Here is a 16,679-nt window from a genome sequence, read left to right on the forward strand (position 1 = left end):
ATCACTGCGAAAAATGGTTCCATTTAAGTCTGTAATAAGGGGAAAATGCTCTATTACAACATCACAACAAATCTCTAATACTATCAGAACATGTTTTTTGTGCCAAGAGCTGAGGATATGTTTGTCGACGAGTTACTCAGCTTGACCTGGACATCAGCCAACCCTATTGATTCTTCAATTTATTATCAACGGGCTATATGTTCCCAAGAAAGAATTTATGCTACACTGTCTGTTGCATCTCCCTTTGTTCACCTGTTGGGCCTTGGTATTTCTTGCTTGTGAGTACTGCAATACTCAGATTTTGTAGCCCTGTTGTTGGTCTGCCGCTTCATTTCCTTCAATGGCAGCAAACAGCATCCCCTTTAGAGAAGTTCATCAGCTATAACAGGCTACTATGTATCACTCTCCTCCAAATGACATTGACTGTATCTTCTCGATTTGTGTGGGCCAATTTGGACCAAGCAAACGTGGATCAGATTGCACAGCAACTGCAAAATCTTGCAACGTTGTACAGTGACCCTGATTTGGTTGTTGCAACGAATTCATTCTACCAGCAAACCTTTCATTGACTTTGCTAATTCTTCTACTGCTGGCTCTTACCCTCGACAAATCCACGCACGGTTTAATCAACCTTCGCAACAACTCATCTAATCCACAATTCAAAGCATTGACGGCTTGCACCGTCACTCCAGTGCCGTTGCTGTGCAGCCGCCGCTGCAAACCCTCGCACAGAGAACTCGTATCCAGCAAATGTCCAGAATCATAGCATGACGCCACTGGATCATCCAACCTCCTCCTTACCCTCATACCACTGCCGCCAGCGACTGAAATCCCCAATGGCGTTGTTATCGGGCTCCGGCTCTGGACGCACGGAGCAGACCTGACCTGCTCCACCTCCTCCCCATCTTCCACGGACACCACCTTCCCGACCGGCGCCCCCTGCTCCCTCGCCAGCTGACCATCACCCGAATCAAGCACTGCCCCCACATTCCCCACCACCGGCAGCACGACGCCGACGCACTGCCCACTCGGGGCGGTGGTGGTGCCCGACTGCCCCGTCACCGCCTGCCGGCTGGGCGGAGGCACCCCCGACAGAGCATTGCCTATGATCCCCCTAATGAGCGCGTTGTGCAGCGCGATGTTCTCCTTGCCGATGGTGGAGACGCAGAGCCTGTCGAACTCCACCTTGGTGAGCTTCAGATTCAGCAGCCTGGTGAGGTGCGCGAAGTACTTGGCCGCCCGCTCCCGGCCCAGCCGCTTCACCAGGTGCTGCTTCAGCTCGGCAACGTCGGCGCGCGCCATCTTGCGGCAGGTCGCCATCACCCGCTCCCGGAATGCGGCTCCCGCGGTCCCCGCGGTCGGAACCCTAACGATGCAAACCCGGATGCTCAGATCTAACCGAACCAGCACGGCCCCGAACAAATTGGGGCAGAATGGAGCGCAAGGAGGAGCAGAACTTACTTGGAATCCTCGATTCGGCAGGGAATTCGTCGCTAGGGTTCCGCCGTAGCTGCGCGATCGGGGGACGGGGGACGGGGAGGGGAACGAAGTCAGCAAAGGAGGGAGGACCGGGTGTACGACGGGTCGTGGGCGACGCGAAGGGTGGTTGGCGGGGAGGAGTGTCAGCGGGCGCGGGTGTATGGGGCGCGGTGCAGGGAGGGGAGCCTGGGCCGTGTCTTGTTGGTGGCTGTTTGGGCCGAGAGAGGAAATGGCGGCGGTCAACGGCACATGCGGGTTTCGGGTGTGAGTGTGACAGCTGAGAGCTGACGCCGCCGGTCTGCGCCTCTGCGGCGAAACCTACCTTGCGGTGCAGCAGTCTCGTTGGTGTAGTGGTGTGCTGGGCAACCTGCTGGTGTAGTACGATATCACGACTTCACGAGGCACTCGTCTGATTGGTTCGAGAGGAAGGGGAACTTGGCTTGGATGATGGCCTACGCCAGGTGTTATGTCCAATCCTATAATTTCCTGACATAATACTATTGCGTGTCTCGTTTTTTTTTTTGCCTGGAATTGTATACTACCTAGTTTTGATTTAGAATACATTTCCTCGGTCCTAAAAAATATGTAATTCTAGATTTCAAACCATGTCTAAGAAAGAATGTAACTATGTAGACCTGGAGATGCTACTTCATTCTCAAGTATAAGATATTTTAGTTTTTAGATATATATAATTTTTACTATGCACTTAGATGTGTACTATATATCCAAATATAGCAAAAATAATATATCTATAAAACCCCAAAACGTCTTATAACTTGAAACGAATAGAGTAGTATATTAGGTGCAATCATTAAAATGCTTAGGTGCAATCATTAAAATGCTTTTACTGATACATGGCGAGTGTGCATAGAAATTTACTAGGGACACGTGCATCACTTTTCCTCTCACCTAATTTTACCTCGGGAAACTAGAATCGTATGGTCTTTAGGATAAAAGGAGTGTAAGGAACTAAGGACAATTGGCTTTGAATTTGGAACAATTTTTAGGTGCCGTGGACAGCAGCCTTCATTGTGTGTCCCCAAACAGGGCCAAAATGTTCTCATCTTCTCGACGGGATGAGAAATAGACTAGGAGCCTATCTAGATGAGCTAAGTCTATTTACTAGACAGGCTTAAAATTAGCTAAGGTTAGCTAATTAGTTGGCTAAATATTAGTTGAATACTTGGCTAAAAAATAGCCTACCTATTAGCCCTCTCGTTTGGATGCACTAAAACTAATTTTAACTATTTTTTAGCTAGTTACTCTCTCTATTCCAAATTATAAATTATTTTGATTTTTTTGGTAGATCTATTTTGTTATGTATCTAGATATAATATTATGTCAAGATACATAACAAAAATAGATGAACAAAAAAAAACCAAAGCGACTTATAATTTGGAACGGATGAAGTTGTAATTAGCTCTTGTATCAAAACAAAGCCCTAAGAGCAACTCCAAGAGAGATGCTATTCCTAATATGGAGTTTGGTTTAGCCTTTTTGCAACATAAAATGGCCTACAACATATATTGTCTTTGAGATTGTAAAATACCCAGCCATGTATCCCGCTTTCTCGGTGGGTAAATAAAGCTAGTTGGCCCCGCTTGCCATCACGCTCACTAGCGGCGAGTCCCGTGCGCTGATTGGCTAGGAGCCCATGATGAGCCTAGGTTTCGTGCATGTCCAAATGGGCCTCGGTGTCGTGCAAGAGATCAATCTGATGACGTGACGATTTCAAATATAGAGAAAGACAAATTTTAGATAGGCTGTTGTACTCTATTGTTTTGGTGAGTTTTCTATTTTAGATAATGGCTAAATCACTGGATTTGACATCTATCTTTACATTGACTCTTGGAGTTGCTATAACTCAGCCAGTAGGAATGTTGATGTATACTGGAAAACGTGCTCCATATATATATTGATCTATATAAGCTAAGACTGTAATTTTCACAGCACAAAACACAATGTCATGTTTAGCCCCTGGCCCCATGCATCGCTATCTCTCTTTTCCCAAAGATCAGCATATCGCTTCGAGGTATTGCTTTTGTAGTCTATCAACCATTATCGTATGTGCTCTCTGTCTTCTTTCTAGTGGAAGCCAGTGCTACGAGGTCATCGACTCCTCGACAAACCATACCGAGGTTATGCTCAATAGAACGAGCTAGTTGCTAGTTTAAAGACAACTTTTCTAATAATACTAACTTTTAACATATAGCTCATAATATGAATAGTATGTTATACATAACATCCTTAAATAATTTTGAAATATGTGTATAAGACTAGTTCCTATTAATAACTAGCTTCTGTCTTAGCTTCTATTAAAATATAAAACAATCAGTCTGTTCGCTTGGTTGTAAACGATCGTAAGTTTTCAGTCAGAACAGTATTTTTCTCTCACACCAAATCAGCCAGCAGTAATAATCCACGATCGTATACGATCGTTTCAGCCCCAGCCGAACAGGCTGAATATACTTTAAGTTAGCTCGTAAATTATCATGAAGCTGTCCTGACAGCCGTAGAACCACTAGTACAGAAACGAGCTGTACTCCCGGATGGGAAACTCTTTCAGTCCCGGTTTCCCAACCGGGAGCACGAATGCGGGACTAAAGGACCCCTCCTTTAGTCCCGGTTTCTAGCCCGGGTTAGTCCCGGTTGGTAATACCAACCGGGACTAAAGAGGCCTCCCGGCCTGGCCACGTGGGCCGGCCCTAAATGTTTTTTTTTTCTTTTTTCAATTGATGATTCGTTTTGGTTTTTTAATAGGTTTTCGAATAAAAGCTTGCATTGTATATTCTATCATATCCTTGGGATAACAAATTCACTCTATCTGGTTTGGCTTCCATGTTTCGTTCACGTCATTGTAGAACTCGTCGGCGGGGTTTAAGACCTGGTCATTAAGAAATCCTGCTATGGTCTCTTGAATTGCTTTCAGTTGGTCACGTCGTATGACTTTTTCCTTCAACCATAGAGTCTTCAATAAAAGTTAAAGGAAAAGTATTTATATATATATATATATATATATGTGTGTGTGTGTGTGTGTGTGTTGGTCACGTGATTACTTATATATATGAGCAATAAAAGAAATTGTGAATATATGAATATATTTATATAACGTACTTTGAGGATCTCTTCAGGAGTTCTTTTTGCGTACGCCATGATGAACTCACAAACATAGTATCCGCAGTAGTTGTTCCCCTGTTCTTGCCTCAGAACCCACTTTTATGAGAAAAAAGATCCGGTGAATTAAAAGCATGCATGGTGTTAATTGAATTATATATATATATATATGGTGTTAATTGAATTATATATATATATATATATATATATATATATATATATATATATATATATATATATATATATATGTAGCTAGTACTTACTTTGTGTGCGATTACATCCAGTGGTGCTTTGCAATGTTTCATGTGGTGTTCCTCAATGAAACTTTTCCAAACACTGCGCCCAATAAAATAAAAAATTAATTTGGCCTTTAATAATTGTTGCAGTTAAGAGATCGGGGTATATATAGTTGCTAGAGAGACTAAATTACCCTTGGATAATATCTATCATGTCTTGGTACTATGTTTGCTCTTTTCTTAACGAGTCTAAGATGCTCAACCGACTATTGGCCATATCGATGACCATCAATATCCAGTGATTGCTGCATATGTTTTTATACACAAATATGATCGACATTAACTAGAGTCAACGTATATATATATATATATATATATATATATATATATATATATATATATATACTCAAGTGAGTGTACCAAGACATATGGACATTTGCTCAATTATTTGCTTACTAGCTAAGCTATCTCTCATATATAAAAATATAGTGTGAGGATATATAATTTATATATATACATGTAGCTTTATATATATATACACTTTAATAGTAGAAAATAATCACACTTACAGACAATAGCAGCTAATGAGACTTTTGTCGAGAGAGTCTAGGTGGCATAGTTGGTGTAATTCTAAAAACTCGACATATATAACGTCATCGCCACGAAAGTAATGTTGGTTTCTAACTCTGACAGAAACAAAGTTCTCTCCCTATTCACACGCCGCCATGTACCACTTGTTTAGCAGGTACATTTGCGTACCCAGTTCACCTAAGGCCTTAGGGTTGTATAGACTCTTTTCATGTTTAAATTTCTTTCAAGGATCCACTTTCGGAGCAGATGGTCCTTCAGCGAGCACTTGGGCAAGGTCCAAACCGGTATCCTCGTAAAACCGAGCCAGGTCCTCAAAATCGACGTCCAGTAAGTCTAAGTTTGAACCATATTCATTAGGAATGACAAGAAGGGGGACTGATTGTTGCGATTGTTGTCCGAGTTGTGCAACACCTTTCCCTGCTCTAGTCTTTTTCTACGCCGCCTCAAATGACTTGGTGAGAGAGCGGTCGTAGTTCGATTTTGACAGGGTCTTTTGAGATTCTCGCTTTTTTTTGGTCCACCTTCTTTCTTAGAAGATCTGGAAGTAGGTAGAAGTACGGTTTCTCCGGGTTCTCCCTCGCTTCTCGTTGCTTTCTTACTTTTTTGAAGAAACTGTTCACATCTTTTTATATTGTAGCATTTAATTCATTTTCACTTTTCTCGTAAGACAGTTTTTGGGGAATAACTGAATTAGAGGAGGCTTTCTTCTTTGCCGGCTAGTGGGCCAACGGCTTCGTTTGCGGGGCGGACCTCTTAGGAGCTGGCTGCTTCTTGGTCATCAAGGGAGATGAGGCAGTCGTTGGAGACCTCCTTGGAGATGGCGGCGGTGGTGGCGTTGCCACCTGATTGCCTGGAGCACTATGATGATCTGGAGATTGAATAATTGGACTTAGGTTGGCGGAGGCCCTACTGTGTGAGTACAAAAAATAATAATTAGGTATAAAAAATTGTTATTATTAATCATGCATGTCAATAGAAAATTAGTGAAAAAATTATTTCATTCACTTTTGTCCGCACCTATTGTCTGGCAGTTGAGGAAGCGGCGGTGGACTAGAGACCCCAGGAATAATGATGTAGCGCTTACGCCATAGTATGAATGTCTTCTCTGCTTCTCCTAGAGTCTTCTCCCCATCACCTCCTGGAATGTCAAGAGCCAGATCACTAAAACCTTTGTTAACTCTATCCACTGAGACGCTAACATATCTAGGTGGTATTATTGCCCCATGGATTCTTGGTGTCTTGGTAGGATCTGGAGACGAAAAAACACCAAGAGCCACCATGATTGTGGCATTCTCTTTTGGAATATGTAGCTCACATGATGTAAACAGTGCAGTGATATCATCCACGAGAAAACGTAGCATATTGCGTCATCTTGATTTGGCAACTCCGTGGAAGCGCAGCTGCTTTTCAACTGATCAAGGGGGCTAATATTAATGTTAATTCCTAGATCTGATGTCTGCCTTTGGGCACTCATTGCTATTTACACTTGCTTTATGATTTCATCCTGCATTCTAGCATGCATGTCTTTTTCGTGCTCCTGTGCTTGAAGCAACGCCTCCCATGACTCACGAATATATTCCTCCAACCTGCTGATCCGCACTGCTTCCTTATCCTTCCTTCTCTGTCGGCTTCTGTAGGTATCTCTGTCGTTAGGGAAACTATGCTCCCAAGAAATGTTCCGTCCTAAACCTCTCATTCGGCCACTGTATTCAGTAGTCCCGATGGCATACGTCAGTTCATCCTTCTCTCTATTGGGCCTAAACGCACCAATAGCTTTAGCTTGTAGAGCATAAGAAAATCTTTGTGTTGCTCTTTCAAGTTTTGGGCCATGAACCAGCTTCCCGGTCTCTAGGTCCAATCTTTCCCCATGAGCGAAAAACTAATTCTTCGCGTGTTTGGGCCAATTGAGTGATTCTGGTATGATACCCTTGGCAAGAATGTCTGTTTTCATTTTTTTCCCACTTGGGAATGGTAGTCGTGTAGCCACCTGATCCCATCCCATGGTGGTATACCTTCTGTCGGGCATTCTCTTGGTTCCTTCTCACCCGTTCCTCACCCTCTTCCGATGTCTTGTACTATACAAAATCATTCCAGTAGGGCCTCAACTTCGCGAGCGGGCCACTAGTATTGAAATTGAGTGTTAGGTTCTTCTTGACGTATTTCGTGTATAGGGATTTCTTCTAAGTCTGGAATTGTGTGGCCATCTTCTTCATAGCCCACTTTTGAACTAGCTCCTTCAATTCATCATCGTTGATATCATCATAATCATCCGCTTGCAACGTGAAATGTTGAAGGATATCATCCCAAATTAAATTCTTATCAAGATAAGAGATAAAACTAACTTGAGGCTCGTTGATCTTTTGCTTCCATTCACGGGCACTGATCGGAAGTCTGTCCCTTACAAGGCACCCACAGTGTTGCACGAATTTCCTTGCATGTGGACCAAGTGATTCGTCTGTCTCGATATTGAATTCCGATATTATGTAGCGCCCCTCCAATGGCTTTTTCGGGCCTCGAATATTTTTGCTTTTCGTCGTTGTGGTCGTCGATCCAGAGGGCTACGTATAAAAATAAATAAATAGATATCATGTGTACACATAATAGCTGATAGATATTCAAATATATATATATATATATATATATAATATTCAAATATATATATAAATATATATACCTCGCCAGTATTTTCTTGATTATTTTCAAGAGCCAGGTATTGACTCCCATCATCTACATCCTGCTGGTCATCATCGGCAAATTGAGTGCCGGTGTTGATAATATCCATCCTTTCTTCATCCATGTTGTCTCTCGGGGCAGCCATCTAGCTTTTACACCACTAGATATATCTATAAAAAATAAAAACCATATAACTATAAAATAGATCGAGTCATGTGCTTAAATTTAATTAAATAACTACACTCGAAATTCAAGTCTCCAAAGCATAACTTTGATTTCTTATTTTCTAGAAATCCATACACTAGTCATGCATATGCTATTTAATGGATAGAGCTAGGGGATTAAACTTAAATAATTATAGAATTTAGGGTTATTATTTACATTGAGCTCTGGTTAGGGTTTGCATGCGCGGAACTTGATTAGGTATATATAAGAGTTTGGAGTGGAGCTCGGCCGGGTTAGGATTAGGAGCGAGTTCAGGATATTAGGTTATATATATCCTGATCTACATTGGTGTATATAAATATATCAAAATTCATGTCACCTTAATTATGAAGAATCAAATATATATAACTATAGAATTCAAGGTTATTATTTACGCCTTTGTTAGGGTTTAGAGCGAAGCTCGGCCGGTTTAGGGTTTGGAGCAGAGCTTAGGATATTAGGATATACTCACTGTTGCTCGCATATAGTACGACGAGCACAATTATGTACCATGCTTAAGTTACTACAATATATAGTTACTTTTAGTATCCAAATAAATTAACTCAAGTGCTGATATATATGTACCATGCTTAAGTTAGCAAGTCTAAAATATTTTATATATTTGCAACCAAGATGAGTGGTTTGAATAAATTTGCGTTCATCTGAACCATTATTAAAACTAGTTGTTTTTAAAGAAATGAATGAACTTTTGGTTGATATTTGAAGAAAAATACATTGAGTTAATACAATCATCTTGAAAATACTCTCCACCCTAGATATATCATGCACACAAGCACAGTAAATGGATAATAACCTGTAAATAAAGGAGATGAAAATTTTTCTTTTTGATACTAAATCATTCCTGCAAAGCAACAAGCAACAAGCAAGTAGTAGCTGCCGCTCCTAATAGGACTAGCAGTTTCAGACTCTACTAATTGCAAGCACGATGGCGAGACGAGCATGAGCACAAGCACAGTGAGGAGATTGAGGACGACGAGCGTGGAGGATGACGAGCGCGTGGAGCCGGCCAGGACAAGGTGCGCGTGCGCGTAGAGCTAGCCGCCGAGGACGAAGGACGAGCTCGAGGCGCGGTGCTGGCCGGAGGTGATCTCTCGACGACAAGGATGAGCACGTGGCAACGGGAACGACGACGAGCGCTCTGACAAAGGGGACGACGACGAGCGCTCTGGTGCTCCGGTGAAGGGGACGACGAGGATGAGCGCGCGGCAATGACGAGGAGGTAGGCGCACGCGTGGACGACGACGACGACGGAGGCGGTTCCAGATCAGATCTGGGTGAGGGCGAGGACGACGGTGGCGGATTTGGATCTATGTGTCGCGCTCGGATGGGAGAGGTGTGAGCCAGGCCACTGGCGGAGACGGCGAGAGAGGTGCACGTGTGTGGAGGTGGTGCTGGAGGCGATGAGGAGCAGTGGCGACGCGGTGGCTCTCGGCGAAGAACAAGAGATGATGGAGGGGGAAAGAGAGGAGGCGCTATATAGGGGGACATTTAGTCCCGGGTTAAGCCACAGCTCGGGACTAAATTTCATGTAGTTCCAGGTGATGGTTAGGTGAAGCCATAGCCCGAGACTAAAGGTCCTTTAGTTCCGGGTGATGGTTAGAACCAGAACTAAAAGTCTGACCTTTAGTCCCGGGTGCAGCCACGGCCCGGGAGTAAAGGGAATTTTGGCGGGCCACGAAAATATAGCCCATCTTTAGTCCTGGGTGGTTGATCAACCCGGGAGTAAAGGTGAGCTGCAGTTTGGCTTCCCGCCGGTTTCTAGAAGTTTTTCTTTTTTTATATATTTCTTTTATATAAATATGCAGAGAGTTGTTAATTGCCTAGTAAATAAAATATTAGCAAAAAAATTACAAAAAGAATTCCTGGACCTAGTTTTGCATTATTGTACATAAGAAAAATCTGTAACCTAAACTCTTTTGTTTTACCGTATAAATATTTAACATAGTGTAAATAATAATCATAATTTCACCATGCAAAAATGTACTACTTAATTAAAATCATTAAAACTATTGCTTTTCGATAGGAAATTAGTTTTCACATCTTATTGACGTTGAAAATTCATTTAAGCCATAGAAAATATGAAAACACGACAAAAAAATCTGAAGTCATAATTATTACATAATAGGTCTAATACATCACCATATCAAGTCAGGACTAAAACAATTTTTTGACTAATTTTTTCACATCAGATGCATTGCTTTTGCTTTTTGCTTTGTGTGACATGGAAATCCCACCATCAAACACGAATTTAATCTAAACATAGAAAAATAGGAAACACCTAATAAACATCTGTGAATTCACAATTATTACATAATACCTCTAATACACAATATTAAATATCACTATATATATCAAGCGGGCACAGTAGTGAACTTCTTCTTAACGTATATCCCTTGGTTATGATCGCGTCGTAACCATGGAGTGTCCTCATTATTTAGCTGGATGCTTGGGTCTTTGTTCACTATGAAGGGTGGAATTTGGTCATTCTTTTCATAATCTTCTGATATGTCTGACTTGTCTTCAATTCCGACGATGTTTCTTTTACCTAAAAGAACTATGTGGTGTTTTGGCTCATTGATTGGGTCGTTGTTGTTTTTCCCTCTCTTCGGTTTTGTAGACATGTCTTTGACATAGAACACCTTATTCACATCCTTGACAAGGATGAACGGTTCGTCTTTGTACCCAATATTGTTGAGGTTCACGGTTGTCATTCCATACTGGTTGTTGACTGCTACCCCGCCTCCAGTCGCCTTTACCCATTGGCACTTGAACAAAGGTACCTTAAAAGTAGGTGCATAGTTTAGTTTCCATATCTCCTCTATGCGGGCATAATATGTTTGCTTATTTCTATTAGGGTCGGTGGCATCTATGCGGACACCACTGTTTTGATTGGTGCTTCTTTTATCTTGGGCTACTATGTAAAATGTATTCTCATTTATCTTGTACCCTTTGTATGTGAGGATATGCCATGATGGCTGCCTAGCCAACAAATACAATTGCTCAACAATACTCTCATCACACGGACATTCTTTTCGCAACCAGTCGCTGAAAGTTTCCATGTGCTGACGCGTAATCCAAGCTTCAGACTTTCTTAGAAACTCAGATCGGAGTAACTCTTTATGTGTCTCGATATACGGATCCACCAAGGAGGAGTTTTGCAGAACTGTGTAGTGTGCTTTATTAAAATAATTGTCCTGCGTACCAATATATGTTTTCTTCCCTAGTGTCCCCTTTCCACTTAGTCTCCCCTCGTGTCACGATTTAGAAACACCAATCGGGTCAAGATCGGGAATAAAGTTAACACAAAACTCAATGACCTCCTCTGTTCCATAGCCCTTAGCGATGCTTTCTTCTGGCCGAGCACGGTTGTGAACATATTTCTTTAGGACTCCCGTGAACCTCTCAAAGGGGAGCATGTTGTGTAGGAACACAGGACCGAGAATGTTAATCTCCTTGACTAGGTGAACTAGGAGGTGTGTCATGATATTAAAGAATGAAGGAGGGAACACCAACTCAAAGCTAACAAGACATTGAACCACATCATTCTGTAGTTTAGCTAGATCCATTGGATCGATTACCTTCTGAGAAATTGCATTAAGGAATGCACATAGCTTCACGGTGGCTAGACGTACATTTGGAGGTAGAATTCCTCTTAATGCAACTAGAAGCAATTACGTCATGAGCACGTGGCAGTCATGGGACTTTAAGTTTAGGAATTTCTTCTCTGGCACATTTATTATACCCTTTATATTCGAGGAGAATCTAGATGGTACCTTGATGCTTGCTAGGCATTCAAACATGCTTTGCTTCTCTTCTTTGCTAAGAGTGTAGCTGGCAGGACTTAAGTAATGGCGTCCATCATCTGTCTTCTCTGGATGTAGGTTGTCTCGTTCTTTCAAACACCGCAGGTCCTATCGTGCTTCAAGTGTGTCATTAGGCTTCCCATACACACCCATGAAGCCTAGCAGGTTCACACAAAGATTCTTCGTCAGGTGCATCACGTTGATCGTGCTACGGACCTCTAGGACTTGCTAATAGTGTAGCTCCCAAAATATGGACTTCTTCTTTCACATGGGTGTGTGACCGTCGGCGTCGTTCGGAACAGGTTCACTGCCATGTGCCTTTCCAAATACTACTTTTACATCCTTGACCATATTGAGTACATCCTCACCAGTTCGGTTGTTCGGCTTGGTTTGGTGGTCTGTCTTACCTTTAAAATGCTTGCCTTTCTTTCTTAGGGGGTGATTCGCAGGAAAAAATCGACGATGGCCAAGGTACATGACCTTTTAATATTTTTTCAAGAATATACCTTTAATGTCATCAAAATAGTGCATGCATGCATTATATCCCTTGTTTGATTGTCCTGAAAGATTACTTAGAGCAGGTCAATCATTGATTGTTACGAACAACAATGCTTGCAGGTCAAAGTGCTCCTATTTGTGCTCATCCCACACACATACACCTGGTTTGTTTCACAAAAGTAGAAGTTCTTCAACTAGTGGCCTCAGGTACACATCGATGTCATTGCTAGGTTGCCTTGGGCCTTGGATGAGCACTGGCATCATAATAAACTTATGCTTTATGCATAACCAGGGAGGAAGGTTGTAGATACATAGAGTAATAGGTCAAGTGCTATGACTACTGCTCTGCTCCTCGAAAGGGTTCATACTATCCGTACTTAAAGCAAACCTTAAGTTTCTTGCGTCATTTGCAAACTCCAGGAATTCTCTATCGATTACTCTCCACTGGGACCCATCAGCAGGGTGTCTCAACATATTGTCTACCTTACGATCTTCTTTGTGCCATCGCAACAACTTTACATGGTCTTTGTTTCTGAACAGACGTTTCAAGCGTGGTATTATAGGAGCATACCACATAATCTTGGCAGAGATTTTCTTCGTGGGACGTTCGCCCTCAACATCACCAGGGTCATCTCGCCTGATCTTATACCGCGATACATGACATACCGGGCATGCATCTAACTTCTCGTACTCCTCGCCACGGTAGAGGATGCAGTCATTAGGACATGCATGTATCTTCTGGATTTCTAATCCCAAAGGGCAGACTACCTGTTTTACTTCATACGTAGTGGCGGGCAATTCGTTATCCTTCGGAAGCATCTTCTTTTGGATTTTCAGTAACTCCTCAAGTCTCTTATCAGATACACCATTCTTTGCCTTCCATTGCAGCAATTCCAGTGTGGTACTCAACATTTTCTGCCCCGCATCACAAGTTGGGTATAGCAATTTCTTGTGATCCTCTAGCATATGCTCGAACTTGATCTTCTCCTTTTTACTTTCGCATTCTTTTTGTGCGTCACAAATGGCCTGACCAAAATCATCAGTGGGCTCATCTTCTGCCCCTATCTCTTCTTCAGCTTTCCCCATTACAATATCATTGAAGGCACCATATTCAGCAATAATGTCATCATCGTCCCATTGCTCTTCTTCACCTTCTTCCATTACAACCCCGGTTTCTTCGTGCTTCGTCCAACAAATATAGTTTTGCATGAAACCCGACTTCAACAAGTGTGAATGAAGACTCTTTGAGCTAACATATTCTTTCAAATTATTACATATGGCACATGGGCAGCACATGAAACCATCATATTTGTTTGCCTCGGCCACACGTAAGAAAGAATGCACGCCCTCAATGAACTCTTGGGAGCGGCGATCAGCATTGTACATCTAATGTCGGCTCATCTGCATTACATGACATACATACCGTATTAAAACCTAGAACATAATTAGTTAATTATACGACATGCATGCCACCACACAAGGTATTAATTTATGAAAGTCTCGCTACAATGTAGACAATCCCAACTACCACTAAAAAAACTAAAGCTAAAATACACTTCAGCAGCATAAGGATTCCGCGACCAATCCTAACTAAAACAGGCAGATCATGTGTTTGTTCAACATCTATGGGCTTCTTCCGCAGGATCACTGCCTCATCAGCCGCCGTAGCCGCCTGTGCAAGAGAGTTCTGCACGTGTTCAACATACGCTTCCTCCCAGTACCAGCCTGAACATCCAGTGCCATCCCACTGAAATTAAAACAAAAAATTAGAACTTTAATAACAATCATCAGGAAAATAAGTATAAATTAACCATAATCATTAAATGCGATAAAATAACTCACATTGCAATCCGGACATTTGTAGAAGATACGGCTCTTGTTGGGACACTCCTTTCTCACCCGGTACTCCATCACAATCTTCTCCTCACACTTGCCACATGCAATGAGAGGGAGGTCCGGCCTCAGTCGCTTTGGAACCCGATGAGAGACTAAGGACTCAGAAACAGTTGTCATCTACTCTCTATACTCATTTTTAATATAATATAAATTTCTCATTTTATAAACAAATAAAATTAAAAAACTCTAAAATTCTCTATATCTCTAAACCATGAAGTGTACTATGCACAAGAAATGAAAGCTGAATACTAGTTTTGAATAACTACTTTAACCTTTATTCATCCAAATATGCAAACTTTAAAGTGATTTTGAGCTTAAATGGCTTACAAATAAAAAAATCCACGATAAAAAACCACATATATCTAGTCCACAAAATGAGATATGCTACTGATGAAACATTAGAGTATAAAGTTGGTAACCTTTAGAACCGAAGAATCGATGGAGGAATCGAAGAAATCTTGTGATTACCGGCGATGAGAAAGAAGAGAGGCCGGCGATATGAAGCAAGAACACTGAGCTCGAAATGGCTCGGGCTCAGGGAGGAAGAAGGGGTATATAGGAGGGGACCTTTAGTCCCGGTTGGAGACAGAAACCGGGACTAAAGGTCCCTTTCTAGTCTCGGACGGAGCTTCCAGTCGGAAGTAGACTTTTACTCCAGATTGGAGGGACCAACCGGGAGTAAAAGTTAACCTTTAGTCCCGGTTGGTAGCTCCAACCGAGACTAAAGGTCCTCTGCAGCAAAAGCCTGCTGCAGTAGCCGTTGGACAGGGGCCTTTAGTTCCGGTTAGAACTACCAACCGGGATTAAAGATTTCTCTAGTCCCGGACGCGAAAAATACTGGAACTAAAGCTAAATTTTAAAATGGATCAAAAGTCATTTGTCTACTAGTGAACTCTATCTCACTGCCTCTTTGTTTCTTATGACATCCAAGCCTACATGTCTGTCTCTGTGGGGGGTTGCAGTGCATGTGTCGAGTCCGTCTTCATACGAACTTGCAAAATGAGTGAAGCTACTTTTTCAAAGAACCAACGAACTCGCAAAGTAGTTTCTGGACTCCAGATGTGACGCTGTAGTAGTTTTTCCCATTTACAAGAGTGGTGACGGTAGTTTTTTTATTATGAATGCGAGTGTGTGACGGTAGTTGTTTTTTTAAAAGAAACGGGTTGGATTTTATTAAGCATGGAGAGATATTACGTCCATCCCCTTGCAAAAAGGAGCTCCCATAACAAAATAAAATTACATTGAAGTTCTTCGTAGAAGCTCCTGGAGGTCGACGTTTCAGTCGACCGGAATCGCTGCTGCTCGCTTCCCCTCCATCGCCAGCAACAGAGAAGAAAGACGAGGAGGAAGCTCAAAGCGGACACCTCAACAGACGACGCAACATCGTTTTTGAAGATATCCAAAAGTAGCACGGTAGTTGCTTATGCGCATGGCATGGGTATTGTCCAACTGCCAAGTTTTTGAGAGGAAAGCCCACGATGATCGATTCGGCCTGGAATTGAATAAATTGGGCCTCGTTAGAACCAGCTTGGTAAACCTTTATGGGCCCAACTTCTTGCGATTTGATTTGTCCGACTCCGTTTGTGCCTTTGGCAAACGGTCTACGGTCCTAGTTGGTCTCAATCAAAGAAAAACGGAAGGAATTTTTTTTCTACCTACTAATATAATGGTGAGCCTCAGATATTTGATCCACCAAAAACCCATCAGTCGATTGAGCCCAAAATGTTGTTCCGGTGGCCGAGTGCCGAAATATGCACATCTCAGACTATCAGCCTGTTTGCTGGTTGGTTTCAGCCAGCCCAAACCAGCCAACTAACAGTGTTTTTCTTTCACAATAAACCAGTACTAGCTAGCCCAAAAACCAACCAGCAAATAGGCCGTATGAGAGTACTCTAAGTTTCAACTTCATCTCAAAATCTCAAAATACCCATCAGTGCACTGTGTTGGATACGGTTCCAAACAGTTTCATCTTCAGCCGCAACAGTGAGTGTGGGTCAGTCATGTCCTGTCATTCTGTCGATGGAAAAAGGCTAAATGACTCCCTCAGCTATTGCAACTCGGCCACCTCACTCCCTAACCTATAAAATCAGGTATTTAAACCCCTCACATTTGCCAAACCGTTTATTTTACCCCCTGGCTGGTTTTGCTACCCGGTTTTGGCTAG

At 42.3% G+C, this 16,679-nt stretch overlaps 1 protein-coding gene across 1 annotated transcript; it reads right to left on the bottom strand.

Moving 5' to 3' along the window:
- Nucleotides 1–13: 13 nt before the first annotated feature.
- Nucleotides 14–1,656, bottom strand: LOC136538012 (uncharacterized). Its single transcript, XM_066529995.1, has 2 exons — nucleotides 1,462–1,656; nucleotides 14–1,366 (listed from the first exon to the last, which is right to left on the bottom strand). Exon 2 carries the CDS (start codon nucleotides 1,318–1,320, stop codon nucleotides 400–402), a length of 921 nt encoding a protein of 306 aa, XP_066386092.1. The 5' UTR covers nucleotides 1,321–1,366; nucleotides 1,462–1,656; the 3' UTR covers nucleotides 14–399.
- Between the last annotated feature and the right edge of the window lie 15,023 nt (nucleotides 1,657–16,679).

Source organism: Miscanthus floridulus, chromosome 2 (assembly GCF_019320115.1).
Source record: "Miscanthus floridulus cultivar M001 chromosome 2, ASM1932011v1, whole genome shotgun sequence".
Lineage (NCBI taxonomy): Eukaryota > Viridiplantae > Streptophyta > Magnoliopsida > Poales > Poaceae > Miscanthus > Miscanthus floridulus.